The sequence below is a fragment of the Neolamprologus multifasciatus genome, chromosome 18 (assembly GCF_963576455.1).
Source record: "Neolamprologus multifasciatus chromosome 18, fNeoMul1.2, whole genome shotgun sequence".
Classification (NCBI taxonomy): Eukaryota; Metazoa; Chordata; class Actinopteri; order Cichliformes; family Cichlidae; genus Neolamprologus; species Neolamprologus multifasciatus.
The window spans coordinates 34963849-34980746 of NC_140456.1; the positions used below are offsets into that span (position 1 = coordinate 34963849).

At 43.4% G+C, this 16898-nt stretch overlaps 1 protein-coding gene across 3 annotated transcripts in view; it reads right to left on the minus strand.

The window, feature by feature from the left end:
• cdh6 (cadherin 6) overlaps positions 1–16898 on the minus strand; it is a 56239-nt gene that overhangs the window by 15528 nt on the left and 23813 nt on the right. For all 3 annotated transcript variants that reach the window (XM_085139395.1, XM_085139393.1, XM_085139394.1), the window contains 5 exons: positions 13654–13827; positions 11963–12150; positions 9101–9351; positions 2955–3091; positions 1289–1410 (listed from right to left, as the gene is read on the minus strand). In XM_085139395.1, coding sequence (XP_084995521.1) covers positions 1289–1410; positions 2955–3091; positions 9101–9351; positions 11963–12150; positions 13654–13827 — 872 coding nt within the window. The remainder of the gene's footprint in view (positions 1–1288; positions 1411–2954; positions 3092–9100; positions 9352–11962; positions 12151–13653; positions 13828–16898) is intronic.

Consider the following 16898-nt stretch of genomic DNA (forward strand, 5'->3'; position numbering starts at 1 on the left):
TCTTGTGTGATGTTAGATGTACAATATCACATCAGCTTACAGAAGAATCCCAGTGCTCAGTTTCCAGCTGCAGAGATGTGCACACGCCTTACGTGCACTTTTAAGCTATCACACTTTAATCACTAATACATTTGATACACACTGTGTGATAAATCATATTGAGTGTAGTACAGTTACATCTAGTGCTGCATAAAACATTCAATTTCATTGTTTTATTGAGAAAACATAATAAGTCTAAAAGCTAAAGTTAGTGTGGTGGTTGGGACACCAGTGCTTCCAAACAGGTTATTACTTATAATTATGTTTACTGATCAAACCCAGTTAAATGTTGCTGTCATAATAAAGGCTGACTTCGTGCACAGTGCTCTTCTGTTTTATGCTAAAAGGGGATTATGTGCTCAGTCTAGCCTTTCTGGACCTTTTCATGTCCTACAATCTGCTCATAAAAGCACATGACTACACATGAGTGCAGCGCCACCTGCTCTGGGCAGACTAGCTCAACCTCTGAGAGGTTTGGGAGGCCACACTGAACTAGTGTCATACAACATGCCTGTCATGAGGATTGAGCAACATTTCAGCACGTCTGTGTATTGCACTCGTGGTTATGTGTTTACCAGCATCCTACAGGACATTTTTCATAAACAGCTGATCAATCTGGACGGCGTAAACACTCATCACATTTCTGTTTCCATCCAAGGGCACGCTAAGGATCCGCTGCCTCACGTTAACTGGCAGCATGAACTGGGCCTAAATCTCTGTTTTCAAAAATACCCGTGTACGTGTGGACGTAGCCCCAGTTTACTCCTGTGTTTTCCCAGAGATATTCCTATAGTAATCCCTTCGTGTTTCTGTGAACAGATTCCCTGGACCAACCGTGGCGTGGAGCATGGACGGAGTGTGTGTGGACTCCCAGCGTCTTTCCCCCCGTTCGTGTGTGGATCCCCGGAGCCCGTCCTTCCCCCACTTTGTAAATAGATCACCTGGTGCTGCCGTGAATAAAGATTCTTGTTCTCAGAGCCTGTGCACGAGTCCGTTCAGTCCCGTAGTCACAGTCACTAGTCTCAGGTTTGTAGCCGTTCTTTGTTTCACAGATTAAAACACACCTGGGACTTCACTAACCGATGGGTGCCATCATTATAGCAACATCTGTTTTATATAAAAGTAGGCAGAGCTGTAAGGTGTCATTGTGGATGCTCACTCACTGGTCTTTATACAGCTCTGGGACTGCTCTGGTCTGATCAGCTTTTGAAGTGCACACAGTGAGCTAACACAGGAAGTGTGTGAGTACCTGGCCAGCCTTGGTTTTCTCACAGACAAAGGTTTCATACACAGAGGCAAACATGGGAGCATTGTCATTGATGTCCAGCAGACGGATGTAGACACTGACGCTGCTGCTCTGACGGGGATTATCTGGAGGCACAGAAAGCACAAAAACATCTGTCACTTTGGGCTTTTGAAACTTTTCCAGGTACCTTCACAACCGTCTGTAACAGCTTCCACTGAAGCTTCACCAAGCTTATATTCAAAGTCAACTTTATTGTCCTCTCTGCTGTATCCAGTGCAGCATATAGAGAGAAGGTGAACATTTGATCAAAACTAAAGAAAAACATATGAAGAGGATTTTAAAAGACCTCCCATGATTAGAAGTAATGAGACATCATCTATAACAGACACTGAATGGGGCAGGTGGGCAATATTTCTATACTTGTGTCTTCAGAGAGAATACACTTAAAACAATCTCACAGTTGGGACTACAGTCACTAAGAACTGGTAACACACTATGTTATAATGGGTTATAATAGTACCCGCAAGGTCCCCCTGTTCAAGATGTCACATATACAGGCAGGGAACTGGTAAATGGACTGGTTCGGGCAAGGGCATCGCATTTCTTTGAGTTCTAAAACGGAGAACGCTTTGGGTACGAAAAGATTTGTTGACAACTGTTTGACCGTGCAAAAGGCAGGCTGTTGAATGTAAAGCTTTCTTACAGTTGGAATAGAAAAGAGACCCAGTGTTTTAAAAATATTTGGGGGGGACCAGTGAAAAAGCTACATTTTGACATTGAAAACATCTTGAATAACAGAACAACCTTTAAATACTCAGACCCTCACATCACTCCAATAAAGATAATCATGTAGCAACTGCTGATTGGACTAAAGCTGATGTTGTCAATGTTTTTTCATAAAATCTGTCCAATTTGCAGATAGATTTAAGAAAACAGAGCTTGTATTAAACTTGCCATTGAACATCTAAATGATTCAGAGGTTTAGGAATAAGTGTTGTGTTGCTCTTCTACTAATGGATAGAGGGACCAACGGACGGTCCCAGGTACCATAAAATCTGCAATGAGAACCTCCTTCCCTCAGCCACAAAGCTGAAGACAGGTCATGGATGGGTCTTCCAGCATGACAATGGCTCAAAATACAGAACCAAGACAAATGAGTGGCTGACATTAAGGTTATGGGGGGCCTGGCCAGTCTCCAAACCTCAATCTTATGGAAAATGCTGAGGAGCAGCCAAACAACATCAAGTATTAAGAGCGTTTCTGTAAAGTGCAGTGAGCCAAAACGCCTCCTGATATGTGTGCAGGCCAACTACATAAAATATCTCACCGCTGTGCTTTTCAGCAGCGGTTTCTCCACCAGGTACTAAGTCATACTTGCTATTTATTTCACCCAATGACATGCAATTCATCGTTCAGTGTTTGGTAATGTGTAATATGTTTTTTCTGGATATCATCTCTCTCCATTAAAATGAGAGCAACATGTTCATTTATTTGTAAATGTGCAGACTTTGTGGTTTTACCTTCAATCAGCCCATTCAGTGTCCTACACTCCGGTCTGATTCTTGTTGTTGAACCATGACAGACTGTGCTGCCTCTCCTCTAACAGTTTTACTCTTTATCAATATATCACACGAGCAGTGCAGACAGTCCCAGACCCTACTGGACTTACTCAGCTCTGTGGCAACAACTGAAATGTTATGCCATGCAGTCGTCTCTCTGTCCAGGCGTTTGAGCAGGAACACAGATCCATTCATTGGATAGACGTTGAAGAGGTGGCCCCTGTCAGTGCGGCGGTCAATGGAGTAACTAACAAGTGAGACAGAGAGAAGGTGAGAAAACGTTGAGTCAGGCGGTGGGATGACCGATAGCCTCCTCCTATCTGTGCCGCCCTGTCAAGACGCCAGCGCAGTAATAATGGATCAATCTGTGACGGAGGGAAGCAGGTAAAAAGTGTCACACTGTGGAGATGTGCTAAAATTCAAAATCTTAAAGCAATTAAAGGTACAATAAACATTGCATTAGTCTGTGCCTGAACTGCTGCAAAAGCTTATTTTGCTCCCACAGCAGTGTTAATATGCTGCTGTACCAGTCGCCCGAGCGTGCTGTTTATACGCTGCATTACTTACACATGTTTCTCCGGCAGCCTGTGAACTTCTGACGATAACAAATACTGGTTGCCATAGAAACAAAACCTTAATTAACCTTTGTGTTCTCCAAAGCTGGACACATTACACTTAGAAATATTAACTGGGTCATCTAACCCGCCCTCCACACACACACATCTTAAAACAAACAAAAACAACAACAATTATGCTTCTTCAGACTAACTTTACAGTGAACATTCCACACTGTGATAAAATGCCTTCATGTGAGTTTAAAAGACATAAATAATCTTACACTAACAAACAAACAGGGACAACAGGAAGGACGCCATTTTTTTTTTTAATGCAGCAATGTTCATCACTTGAATGAGGCCAGATTTCCATGTAATGGTTGTGACAGAGAACCCCAGACAGTTCTACAACATCCAGAACCTTCAGGAACTCAAGGACCCCCCCACTGACCGGGGCTTAACTACCTCAGTGGCCTCGCCCCCTTGATGGGCGAGTCTTCCCTCTAGTCCCCAGACTCTGCTTCCCAGAAGGCGTGTCAGTGTCACTGCCTGACTATATCCTCAGCTGAAGTCACCAGCAGCCCACTTCCACTTCCACTGTGTCACTGGAGCACTGCTTTCCACTCATCAGTCTCCTGATGATTTGCTAAAAATATTTCAAGGCTATCTAAAATCCTTGTTCCACAGTCTGACTGAACTCTTCCCACACCTGGGTTTTTGTTTCGGGTACGCCCACTTGACCTGTAGGTACCTATCAGCTGCCTCCAAAGTCCCACAAGCTAACCAAGCCCAACGACTCCTCCTTCAGCTTGATGGCTCTCTTCACCTCTGTTGTCCTGTGATGTCTGGCTTGGGGATTACCACCATGGCAGGCACAGTCCCCATTCAGACTCCTCAGCCTCCCTCAGGTGCTGTCAAAGGCCTGCCAGACTTTCCCAGCACAGCCTCACTTTATGTTTGCGTGTGCCGGGTCTGTCCAGCATCTCCCCCTTCACCTGATCCAACTCACCACCAAGTGGTGATCAGTTGACAGCTCAGGCACTCTCTTTACTCAGCTGTCCATAACACATGGCCCCAGATCTGATGATATGATTATAAATGTGATCATTGATCTGTATTCTTTTGCATCTTTATGTTCGAACATGCTGTCGGTTTGTACACACTGTGGTTTGCCCACTCTTGTCTGTCGCCTCTCACTGTGGGCAACTTCATACTGGAACAGAGTCTGGTTCCAGAGACCAAGGTGTGTGTTGAGGTGTGTCCGACTATATCTAGCCATTATCTCTCGAACTCAGACACTACCCAGCATTGATAGATGGAAATCGGGCAGCACTGGCTGCCACCCAAACCCTGTAGATAAAATAAGACCAAGGGACCAGTGTACCCTACCCTGGGATAGGGTTACCCCACCCTGGAGGAGGAAGCTGGAGAGGGAGAATGTCTGGTAGCTGGGTCTTAATGCCAGGAGCCTACAGAAGGAGCAACATGAGCCCTCCTGTAGACCACTGCTTGCAGGAGGCATTGTGGGAGTCAGTTGTATTTTGTGTGTGTGTCAAAAAGATAACTTTCTAACGTCGTAAAACGTTCTGGGTGGTTGTTTAAGTGTTTAAGTTCTGGTAGCTGTGCAGCGTATATGAAAGGGAGGAGTGGGATCTCTAAATTCACTCGCTGGGCCCACGTCCTCGTTTGAGGTTTGACAGCATTTTAGTAGGTAAAAGTGAAGCTTTGACATGAATTGAGCTGCAGTTTGGGGAAGGCCTCGAAGAGGACTGGCGATGGCTCCCGGGCCTGGCAGATCCTCATGGACTAAATAGGAGTGAAGAAGTTAAAGAATTAAGAACAAGGAGGGAGGGGCACGTAAACGAGAATGAACAGCTTGCAGAACTGGGGGAACGTATATAGATGACAACAGGAAGGAGCGTGTTTGGAGGCGTGGTCCTGCTCCTGAAATTCTGATACATAATCTCCAAAACAAATAAATCAGGCTCCTCATAAACACATATCACATACATTTACTGAAGACAAGCTTATGGACTTTGTATAGTTTGTACGACTGTTTTGCCAGGAATATATAAAGGTATTACAGAAAGTTTATATTTAGAAATGTAATTGACTGAATTTGACTTTGCTTAGATAGCAGGTGCTTGCATAGATGCAGTAGTTTAGTCGCACTTCACACAGCCGGAACATGGTTTAGTTCTTCATCTTAAAGTAATAAATTGTTATCATTTGTAGGTAGTGCTTCACCTGTCTTCTAGTGTCGAAATAACTTGGACTGGATTTTCTGTTCTAGCCGATCTACAGAGACTGCTGCCTGCTCCACTCTCTGCAGTTCAGGGGTCGGCAACCCTGGGCACATGTGCCACAGCTGGCCATCGGGCATACTGGGATGGTGAATTGGCCAGATGCTGGCAGATGTGTAAAAATAACTCCGTTATTTGGAGCTTCCACTGAGGCCAGCAGGTGGATGAGAGAAAGGGGAGGCAGGAGGAGCAGAGACCCGAGGCGGCCGCCGGTCTGAGTGTCAGGTGAACTGAACTTCAGGTAAGAAGTTATGAGCTGCAGTTTATCTGGGTCAGATATAAACCAAGTTTAGGTGGAGTTTATTTTCGTTGTGCTGACTTTTTACAGTCAGTTAAAATAACTCGTACTGCTAATAGCTAGCATGACGGAGTTTCTATACAGCTGGGTGGTGCTATGATGTTACTGATGGTGAACTTTATTTTATTCATAAGGTGAGTTAGTAGAGTTGCCAAATGTTCTGTAAAAAACGGAATCGTCTCGTATTCAGAGAAAATATTACGCGTTTCATATTGAGCTGAAAAGGAACAGTTTGTCCCGTAATTCAGCTACAATGAAAAAGACACAAAGCTGGATTTATTCTGTCTTTGCTGCACAGCTGCCTCTTCTTCTCTCATTCTCTCCTGTTTCTACTTCAATCATGAAACTGATCAATGATCAGCTGATCGTCTCTCTTGTTTGTTTATCACTTTGCGCCAGAAACAGGAAACCAGCAGATGTCGCGCTAAACAACAGCAGCACGTTTAAGCTTGATCAGCTGTTTTTAGAATTTATTTAATATTAATTTCTAGTATCAGCTGATGTTTGCTGGAGCCACAGCTGTAAAGCTGCTGGTCATGATGGTTTGGATATGTGGTGAGAGGGAAACATGAAGATGAAACCAGGAGATGTCCTTACTGAACCATCAGAGCTGAACAGGTGATGGAGAAACAGGTTTACCTTTTAGGTGACATGAATGAGTTGAAGTTATGAACTGTTTCTGAGAGACAAATAACACCAGGATCCTTTTCTAAGTAGCTGACAGCTGGTAACTGTGCAGGGGCGGGTCTAGCAAAGTGTTGCCAGGGGGGCAGGTAGGGCATTAACAGGGAGAGGGGGGCACAAAGAAATACTTTTCTTTCTTATTCTCATTTAAAATGTCTCACTTTAATTAATTATCTGAATCTTACAATCAAAGTTTTTCTCTGATGTAAAATGTATAGAAATCACACATATACCAACAAGACTGTACATCACTGTCACAACAGCGTTTTCATTCAAAGGCTTTATGGCTTTAATACCTGGGGGGCCGGTCTCTCGTCAAAATGCCCGGGACGACTTTTTTGTCCCAGTCCAGCCCTGGGCACGACACACAGTGAGTTAATCTGAGAGGGTGCATTAAAAAATAAAAGGCCGGGCCAGTGGTGCTCATCGCAAATCAGCTCACATAGACACATTAGTTGTGCCGCTTCTTAATGACGGTATCTTAGCAACCCCAACTACCAGATTCAACTTGTAATTGGCTAAAAATAACTTTGTCTACCGGTGAGAGGGACGTTGCTAGCTGGCAGTTTTTTCAAGCGATGTTGAAATTTCCACACTCTGACACTTCAAAAGCTTCAGCAGCTGTCGGCTCAGCGCAGCATCAGCACCACGGAAATACACGGATACATCCGTAGACTCGAGACAGAATTTACACTCTGTGGGGTCAAAGTTTGCAGAACTACGAACGCAGCTGGAATCCACAGCTGTGCGTGTTCATGGAGCTGCATTTTCACCTGCTGGACGTCACTACCTGACAAGTTTAACTGTCTTCAGAACATTGCAGAGGCCTTATTGACAGTGTTTGGCTCTACATGTCTGTGTGAGCAGACTTTCTCTCACATGAGTCCTCAGGTCTGAATGCTGGACACTGGGAGACCTGTGTCTCTGAGTGGGAGACCAGAGATCACATTAACATGTGTATCCCTGTATTAACAAACATGCCATATTGGCCCAGTTTATTTTTCTTATCATTGCTGTGAGGAGACCATAAATAGCATTTGTATTTTCTGTTGTTCAGTTCATTTGCTGTTATGGATAAAAAGTCTTTTTTGTTTCTAAATAGCTGATAACTATTCGCTGACAGCTGCAAACATCTGTGAACAAATATAATTCTATAAAGTGGTTTTATATAGTTTGTAACTGTTCATATAGAGCGTTATTAAATTTATTGCTAATGCAATCATACGGCACACTGACTTCTGAGGGAATTTTAGATGCACTCATCATCAGAAAGGTTGCCGACCCTGCTGTAGGGCGAAGGACACACGCACCCACACACATGTTTGAAAACATCCTGACACAAAGTTTGACATCTTGCTTTGGATGGTTGAGACTGCCAGGAGGATTGTTGGTGCCCCTCTCTCGTCTCTGGAGGAGATCTACAAACAGGGCTGCATACGCAGAGCTACCTCCATCATCAGAGACCCCCACCACCCCTCATGGCCTGTTCTCCCTCCTGCTGTCTGGCAAGAGGTACAAGAGCACCCCTCCCCACCCACTCAGCTATTCACACACAATATACTCCTCAGATACACACACCATTTGATCTAATGATCCTCTTCTATGAAAGGACTGCTGCCACCTTGTGGCAGACTGCTGAGCTCGTTTTAGAATTTAGATTATGAATCGATGTTTTTTATCCTTATTATCACTGCAATTTATCATTGACTTAAAAAAAATTGTATTGATTACTGTAGAGGCTGGTGAGAAACAGTATTTCGTTTCAGTCTGAGTATTTTTTGAAATAACATACAAAATGACAATAAACCTTTTGATTGAATGATTTGATTATCTTTGTGAGAAATGTTCATGCATTTTCAAGCTTCTTTAAATTTAATCATCACAGCAGGTTTCAAACTCTTATCCGAAACCTAAACTTTATGCTAATTTTACCATAAATGCGACTTGCATTGGGTCTGGGGTGGCTGTAGCTCAAGAGGTAGAGCAGGTCATCTGCTGATTGGAAGGTTGGTGGCTCTTCCAGTCTGCATGCCAAATATCTTTGATACTAACCCCAAGCTTCTCTCAAATGTTGTGGAATATACATTTTTCCTCTCGTGGTTCCAACATCTCTGCCTGAGCTTTGCAATCATAGATATCATATATGACTTCTGTCTAAATACGAGAACAAAAGTACTAAGGCTCTGACGTTAAGTAGCATCTTTGTCTATAACACAAAACATAGCGTGTGGTAAACTCAGCAACTCATGAACTTAAAACATTAAAGCCCACAAGAAAAAAACGATTGTAGTCTGTATAAAGACACAAGCTGGAGTCGAGACCAGTGAGACTTTACAATCTGAAATTCAAAACTGCCATCATATAATTTCCTTTTTTTAGTTCGTGTGGTTGGAGCAGAAAAAGACATTTTGCCTTACTTGACAACGCTGCGAGCTCTGTCGGGGTCCATGGCGCTGACTGAGCCCACTACTGTGCCCACCGCAACATCTTCTTTCACCTCATACAGGTAGCTGGTTTTTTTAAACACAGGCGGCTCATCCACATCATCCACGGCCAGCCGAACCGTAGCCACGTCTTTTGGGCCCGAGGACACGAAGCGAACATATTCCTGGCTGTTCTGGACCTGGATCTCTATCGTGTATGATGGCTTCTTCTCATAATCCAAAGGCTGCAAAGGCAAAGAGAGAACGACTGCTTTCAGTAAAGATGTCTGTGGAAACATACAGCCAGCCTGAACATTCGTCGGCAATCATCAATGTCTACTGAGGCCAACAAATGCATGTAGACAGATAAATGAGACAACAGCTAGCCGAGAGATATAGTGTATACAAGTGTGGCATGGTCATATAAACTATCTGTAAGAGCAGCTGGTGCTGTCAGGTTGCTGTGGTGATAGTGGGTCAGAGGTTTGTCACTAAAACAGTTTGTATCAATGTTGACACACTCTGTGAGGACACATAGGAACACACACATTTCTACAACACGGCATGGGCTTTGTATTTAACAGCATATGTAAAACAGACTTAGTTATAGGGATGGGTACCGGTATCCGGTGCCATGATGGCACCGGTTCTGACATAAACGGTAGTAACCAGACTGAAAAGCAGCGCACATTTCGGTGCTTTATTTTCCTGAGCTGTCATACACTTTAGATTCTAGCCAATCATTTTACGTTTCCGAGGATAGTAGGCGGGTCCAGGTACGTACGTTCTTTTAGAGCAGAGCTACAGATTAAAAATGCCCAAGGCGAAGCGGTCAAAGTCTGGCTGTACTTCACAGCAAAAGATGCAAACTCAGCAGCTGCAACAAGTGCTTTAAGCTGATACTGTGATACTGTCAAAGGAGGTAACACCTCAAATCTGATGAAACACCTGGCGACGCATAGCGTTTTTTTTAAAAGCCGAGAAATGCGCCGTATTTGATAGCTTGCTGCGAGACCTCACACCGAGCACATCTACTGCGGGTGTGGTGCCTGTTATCGACCCGGAGTTAGCAACATCCCCCAAAATCCCGAAGAGGAGAGTCCTGGCCCCTAGCCCTGCCAGTGTAACAGAAATGATGAGGATGATGAGGCAGCAGCAGCCGTTCTTCTCTGCGTGAGTAGCTTAATGTTGTTCGTGTGTAATTTACGTTGAGTAGGCTAACCACGTTATTACATTAATGCATGTAAGGTGAACTAGCAAACATCATCATAGCTACATGCGGCTGTCTTCTTGTTTGATGGCAGATACTCCCTTCACCCTGGACAAAAAGGCTAAAATGACCAAAGAAAAAGTGGAAAACAGTTAAACATGAGAGGTTTTTGGACAAAGTTTGTGTTCTCCATTCTTTAAGCACCGGTTTGAGCACCATTTAAGCACCGGCACCGTTTCAAAAGTACCGGTTTGGCACCGGTATCGGATAAAACCTAAACGATACCCATCCCTACTCATAGGTGAGGAATGTATCATGAAACTAGGCTGATTGCTGGGTGTGCAGAGCAGCCAATGTTAATGGGTTTCAAGCTGCAGGCTATGGTAGCAGCAGGTCCAGTGAATGGACCAGACAACAATTGCAATGGTCAGCTCTATAAAAAGGCAAAGGCAGCAACGACTTTTCCAGTTTGAGTCAATTCTTGATACACAGTCATCATTCTGATTCATGACGAAGCAGCCAAAGGTTTTGAGAATCTGACTATATGATGTAATAATTTGTTCTCTAAAGACACGTTTTACAAAAAGTTATGACCGGTATCATCAAGCACTCGATGTCTGTCAAACATACCAGTGTTTGGCTCCACAGAGAAGTATGGGTGTCCTTGACTGATGCAACAAGTGCTTTAAGCTGATACTGTGATACTGTCAAAGGAGGTAACACCTCAAATCTGATGAAACACCTGGCGACGCATAGCGTTTTTTTAAAAGCCGAGAAATGCTCCGTATATGACCTCACACCGAGCACATCTACTGCGGGTGTGGTGCCTGTTATCTGACCCGGAGTTAGCAACATCCCCAAAAACCCGAAGAGGAGAGTCCTGGCCCCTAGCCCTGCCAGTGTAGCAGAAATGATGAGGATGATGATGCAGCAGCAGCCGTTCTTCTCTGCGTGAGTAGCTTAATGTTGTTCGTGTGTAATTTACGTTGAGTAGGCTAACCACGTTATTACATTAATGCATGTAAGGTGAACTAGCAAACACCATCATAGCTACATGCGGCTGTCTTCTTGTTTGATGGCAGATACTCCCTTCACCCTGGACAAAAAGGCTAAAATGACCAAAGAAAAAGTGGAAAACAGTTAAACATGAGAGGTTTTTGGACAAAGTTTGTGTTTTTTCCATTGTTTAAGCTGCTTCCAGCCAAGAGTGATACCATATATGCCCCATAGCTGCAGAAAAGGCTAACATTGTTATCTTTTTACAAAAAAACAGCTGAACATGAGAGGTTTTTGGACAAACTTTGTGTTCTCCATTCTTTAAGCACCGGCACCGTTTCAAAAGTACCGGTTTGGTACGGGTATCGGATAAAACCTAAACGATACCCATCCCTAGTTAGTTAGCAGGATCCTTATGAGTTGAAAGTGTGAGCTCTGATCAATTAATTTCAAGCCAACCAGTGATGTGAGAAACATATCAATATAAAATAAGAAGCCAGTATTATCTGAAGGTGGCCAAAGCTATGGATAGTTTGACTCATGCTTTGCCTTTTCAGTACACAGCGACTCTTTTGGTCTCTATTATAACATCATTTGACCCCCAACGCTTCAAGTCCAGTTTGTAATGTTTACTGTTTAGTTGCTCTCACCTTTCTGACAGTGACGAGTCCTTCTTGTGTTTCTTTGTCAGTGGAAATGTCAAACATTTCCATCCCGTCACCGCTGATGATTGTGAAGTCCATCTCAGCGTTCTTTCCGATGTCTTTATCAGTGGCCTGAATTCTCCCAACGACAGAGCCGGACGTGGATGATTCAGGAACTCTGAACTGGTATATACCTGGAAACAGTCAGCGCCATCACATCGGTGGGACTCACTCTGGTACGGAGGTGTCTGGGGATTTCTAGTTTTTGTTTTAACTCACAATTCTATTCAATTTGTCAATTGATGAATGTTTTTGGACAGAATTATGGCTGCAGAATAATTCTCTCAATTGTGCAGGACAAAAACATGTCACAGGGGGCGATAGAGTACGAAACCCTGATCTGTTAAAGGGATTTACAGGATTCTTAAAAGGCTTTAAAAAAGATACAGACAGCTGACAACATTAAGGAAAAACCTGAATGCATGCTAAAGCATATAGTTAGGGCTGGACCAGGTGACCCTGAATCCGCCCTTAGTTACGCTGCAATAGGTGTAGGCTGCTGGGGATTCCCATGATGCACTGGGTGTTTCTTTTTCAATCGACTTTTTCACTCACTATGGCTGTGTCCCAATTCAGGGTCTGCAGCCTTAAAGTAAGCAGCCTCAACGATCCTCAAGGGCCGCGTACTTAAAGACCGCTAAGGCCGGAAGTGCGAGGCTTGTGAAATGGGACGGTCTAGCCTCCGTTGCGCTGCCCAGGTTGCCTAGCAACCATGATACTAACAGCTGGAAACGTTTCATACAGCTTTGTTTGACAGAAATGAAGGAGAAAATCTTTTGTTCATTTGTTTGTTTCTACATGAGCTTTGATCATTCTCTGATTAAGCTCAGCTATTGAACGGCGTATATTTTAAAGTAAAGGCTTTAAAACCAAGTTAGTACAAACGTCACTAATGTCACATGACTTTGCCGACATGTGGCCAACAGGAATGTTTTAATGTTCTTCGTTATTAAACATTTGCACATAAATAAGTGACGTAATATTCAGTACTTACTTAAAGTTTACTCTTCGGCGCCCCACATCCGCCGTTTTTTCGGCAAAATTATCCACACCCACCGCCGCGCTATGCATTCTGGGATATGTTGGGCCACGAAGTCTACACCGCCACGTCCTTAAAATTCAGGGAAATGAAGGATGCATTTGAGGGCCGCATTTCGAGCAGCCTTCGAATTGGGACAGCCTTCGTCGCGTCGCTGTGACGTAATCGGCCTTAAAATGCGGCCTTTAAGGCTGCAGACCCTGAATTGGGATACAGCCTATGTGTTCATACACAACTCTGCATTTAATTATTAGTTATTATTAATCTCTGGATCTCTCCACAGCGTGTCCATCCTCCCCTCACCCCAACCAATGACGGCCCCTCCCTGATTCTGGTTCTGCTGGAGGTTTCTTCCTGTTTAAAGGACGTTTATTTCGATCCCGCTGTCACCAAAGTGCTCAAAGGATGTCATATGATTGTTGGGGTTTTCTCTATTTTTTTTGTATTGTTTCCTTGTATTATTTTACTTTACTTTACAATATAAAGAGCCTTGAGGCAGCTGTTGTTGCTGATTAGAAATAAAACTGAGTATAATTAATAGGGGTATGTGTTTCATCACTCATATACACACTGTGCTCCGTCTGTGCTGCTGTCTTACTCTGAGTGAAGTGGGGAGGGTTGTCGTTGACGTCGGTGAGAGTGATTTTCACCACAGTGCTCCCAGTGAGGCCTCCTCTCTGTCCACCCATGTCCTTGGCTTCAATCACCACCTGGTAGTGCTCCCTCTGCTCACGGTCCATGTCACCAGGACCCAGGGCTGTCCGGATCACACCTGAACAAAAAACAAAACTGTAATCTAAATTCATGTTCAGTCATTTTGTTTTTCATCCTCGTGCTGCCGTGTTGCTGGTGTGAATTAATGTGCACGTCTTCAGATGTAATATGGCTTTATTTTTATTCCTGTTTTGGGTGGAGGAGAAACAAACCAACCATCTGTGGCACAACAGTTTTCCTTTGGTCATGATCTGAGTTTTTAGGATATTTGGGTTTTTTTTGATTGATTTTCTATTATAGTTCTATGTTCCCTGTTCTATGGGTCACACGTTTGAGCTCCACAAGCTTCTGTTTATCCCAAAAAGTGGATGCTGTTCATCTGGATGTAGTGTCATTCAGTGGGTTGGTTTCAGTCATTGTACTGTTTGTAAGGTTGAGACCTGCAGTCAGCTGAGACTGAAGAAGTCACCTGATGAGTGACAAAACGTTTCCCACTGAAAATGTCCAGATGAACAGAATCAACTTTTGGGGATTTACTTACCTGCTTCAAGACAGACTTTTCTTTTCATGTCCTAGTTGTAGCTCAGGAGGTAGAGCACGTCATCTACTGATGGGAAGGTTGGTAGTTTGATCCCTGGCTCTCCCTATTCTGCACGCCAAATATCCTTGGGCAATATATGGTAAACGGCCTGTATTTGTATAGCACTTTACACACCCATTCACACACTGGTGATGGCAGCTACATTGTAGCCACAGCCACCCTGGGGCGCACTGACAGAGGCGAGGCTGCCGGACACTGGCGCCACCGGGCCCTCTGACCACCACCAGTAGGAAACGGAAAGTGTCTTGCCCAAGGACACAACGAACGAGACTGTCCAAGCCGGGGCTTGAACCAGCAACCTTCCGATTACAAGACAAACTCTCAACTCTTGAGCCACGACCATATATATAGCAATATATATATTGCTATATATATGGTAGCACTTAAAGCATAGAAGGAAGAGAATGTGACATGTTGGAAAGAGTGCTTTGAGTACTCTGGGAGAGTAGAAAAGTGCTATATAAGAACCAGACCATTTAGTTATATCTCTGTATCTAGTTTTTAACGTCTCAGTCTTGTCTCTGTCTTTATTTACCTCTCTGTCTTCCCAGCATTGTCCCTGTTAAGTGGTGTGAAGTTTATGTGTCTCAGTCTTGATTTCAGTGTTTATTTCCTGTTTTATTTTGATACTTCCTCTCCCTGTGTGCTTTATGTTCAGTTTTGCTTCTTCTGTCTTGTTACTCCTGATTTGTCCCCGCTGTGTTCACAGTTGTGTCCACTTCACTCTCCTGTGTATTTATTGTCTCGGTCTTCCCGTGTGCATTGTGTGTTCTGTGGTCACGTGTTAGAGCCTCGTCTATGAGTTAACGGTTTTCAGTCTCGCCTAAGCTATTTTGTCTTATGCATATTGATTCCTTAAGTTCAGTAATAAAGTTATATTTAAGTTTATGTTTGTGTGTTTGGGTCTCACCCTGCCTGCCACACTGTGAAACCTGACACCTTTTTTTAAGTCAATAGACAATTAGTTAGAGCTGAAATCAATCATATTACAGGACCTATTATCTGACAAGTTCTCTAAACCCAGCTTTCAATCTTTTAAGATCTGGATCTACAGAAACATTACAGACACGGTTCTGTTTCAGTGTACACGGGTCGAAACAGGAAGTTGTTTACTGGAGATCTACAAAGTTTAAGATAAATGTCTCCAGTTCTATATGTGGGGAAAAGTGAGACATTTAGCCTCAATTCTTTGTAATGACCAGCAGGGGGCTCCTGTGGCTGCATCCACATGTGCATTAGGGTACGCTTGACTGTGGGACCATGTCGGTGTATTCCTCGGTTTTATAGTCATATCATCACATTTTTTATGTTTGCCTACAGAAAGCTTCAATGGTCGGCTTCAAGACTTTAAACTGGCACTAAGGTGATGTGATAGTGACAAAGTTCACCTTTTAAATGAATCTGTGGCACTTTGAAACTTGATCTTTTGATTTTTCATCAGGTTTTTGGCTCTCAGTGTTGTACTAGTACAGTGAGTGTGTTTGATGGTTAAAGTTAAAGCTGTGAACACCACCTTATTAGACTAATACTGAAACGAATCTTCCTCTTTGGTTAAAGTTTCTTACCTGAATATGTCACACTGTAAGCTTGCCAGCATATTCATTAGAGCTAAACTGGTACTGCAGTGTTCCAGTGCACGTTTTCCATCTTTAAATGGAAAGGATAAAATCATATATGTATATGTAACTGTTTTCTTTATCAGATGTGGGAGGCACAAAAACGTGCAAAGAGAAGTTGCACTAAGTTTTCAATGGTAGTTGCCTATCCCAGCTGTCATAGGGCGAGAGGCGGGGTACACCCTGGACAGGTCACCAGTCTGTCGCAGGGCCAACACACAGAGACAGACAACCATTCGCACTCACATTCACACCTAGTGACAATTTGGATTATCCAATTAACCTATCCCCACAAGCTGCATGTCTTTGGACGGTGGGAGGAAGCCAGAGTACCCGGAGGGAACCCACGCAAACACGGGGAGAACATGCAAACTCCACACAGAAAGACCTGATGGTGGAATTGAACTCAGGACCTTCTTGCTGTGCAGCAACAGTGCTAACCACCGTGCCACCGTGCTGCCCAAAAAAAGATGTATTGTCTAAAATGATGATATGAAGCTGCTACAAACACGCTCATCATTAGCTCCCTGAGAACCTTTTAATTCCCACTGTGAAGAACATCCTAGAGAAGAAAATAACGACCACATCCAGACTATGATTTCTGATGATTCATTTAACAAAACACACAATGTGTTTGTTTGGATTGTTTGTGTTATCTGCAGCTGTCCACGTTTGTGCGTACAGAAAGAATCACCTGAGCACATTTTATTCCTGTTATTGAGTGTTAGCACATGTTTATATTATGATATGAAAAATAATGATTAGGAAACCAGAGAAGACAATTGATCAGCTTAGATCAGGTTTAAATGTTATTTCACTCATTTATATCTGAACACTTTACACAAATGATTTGTTATTGTGGTCAAATAAGTAATGTAATATGTCATTGTTCCTAAAATCTAAGTCTGTCCA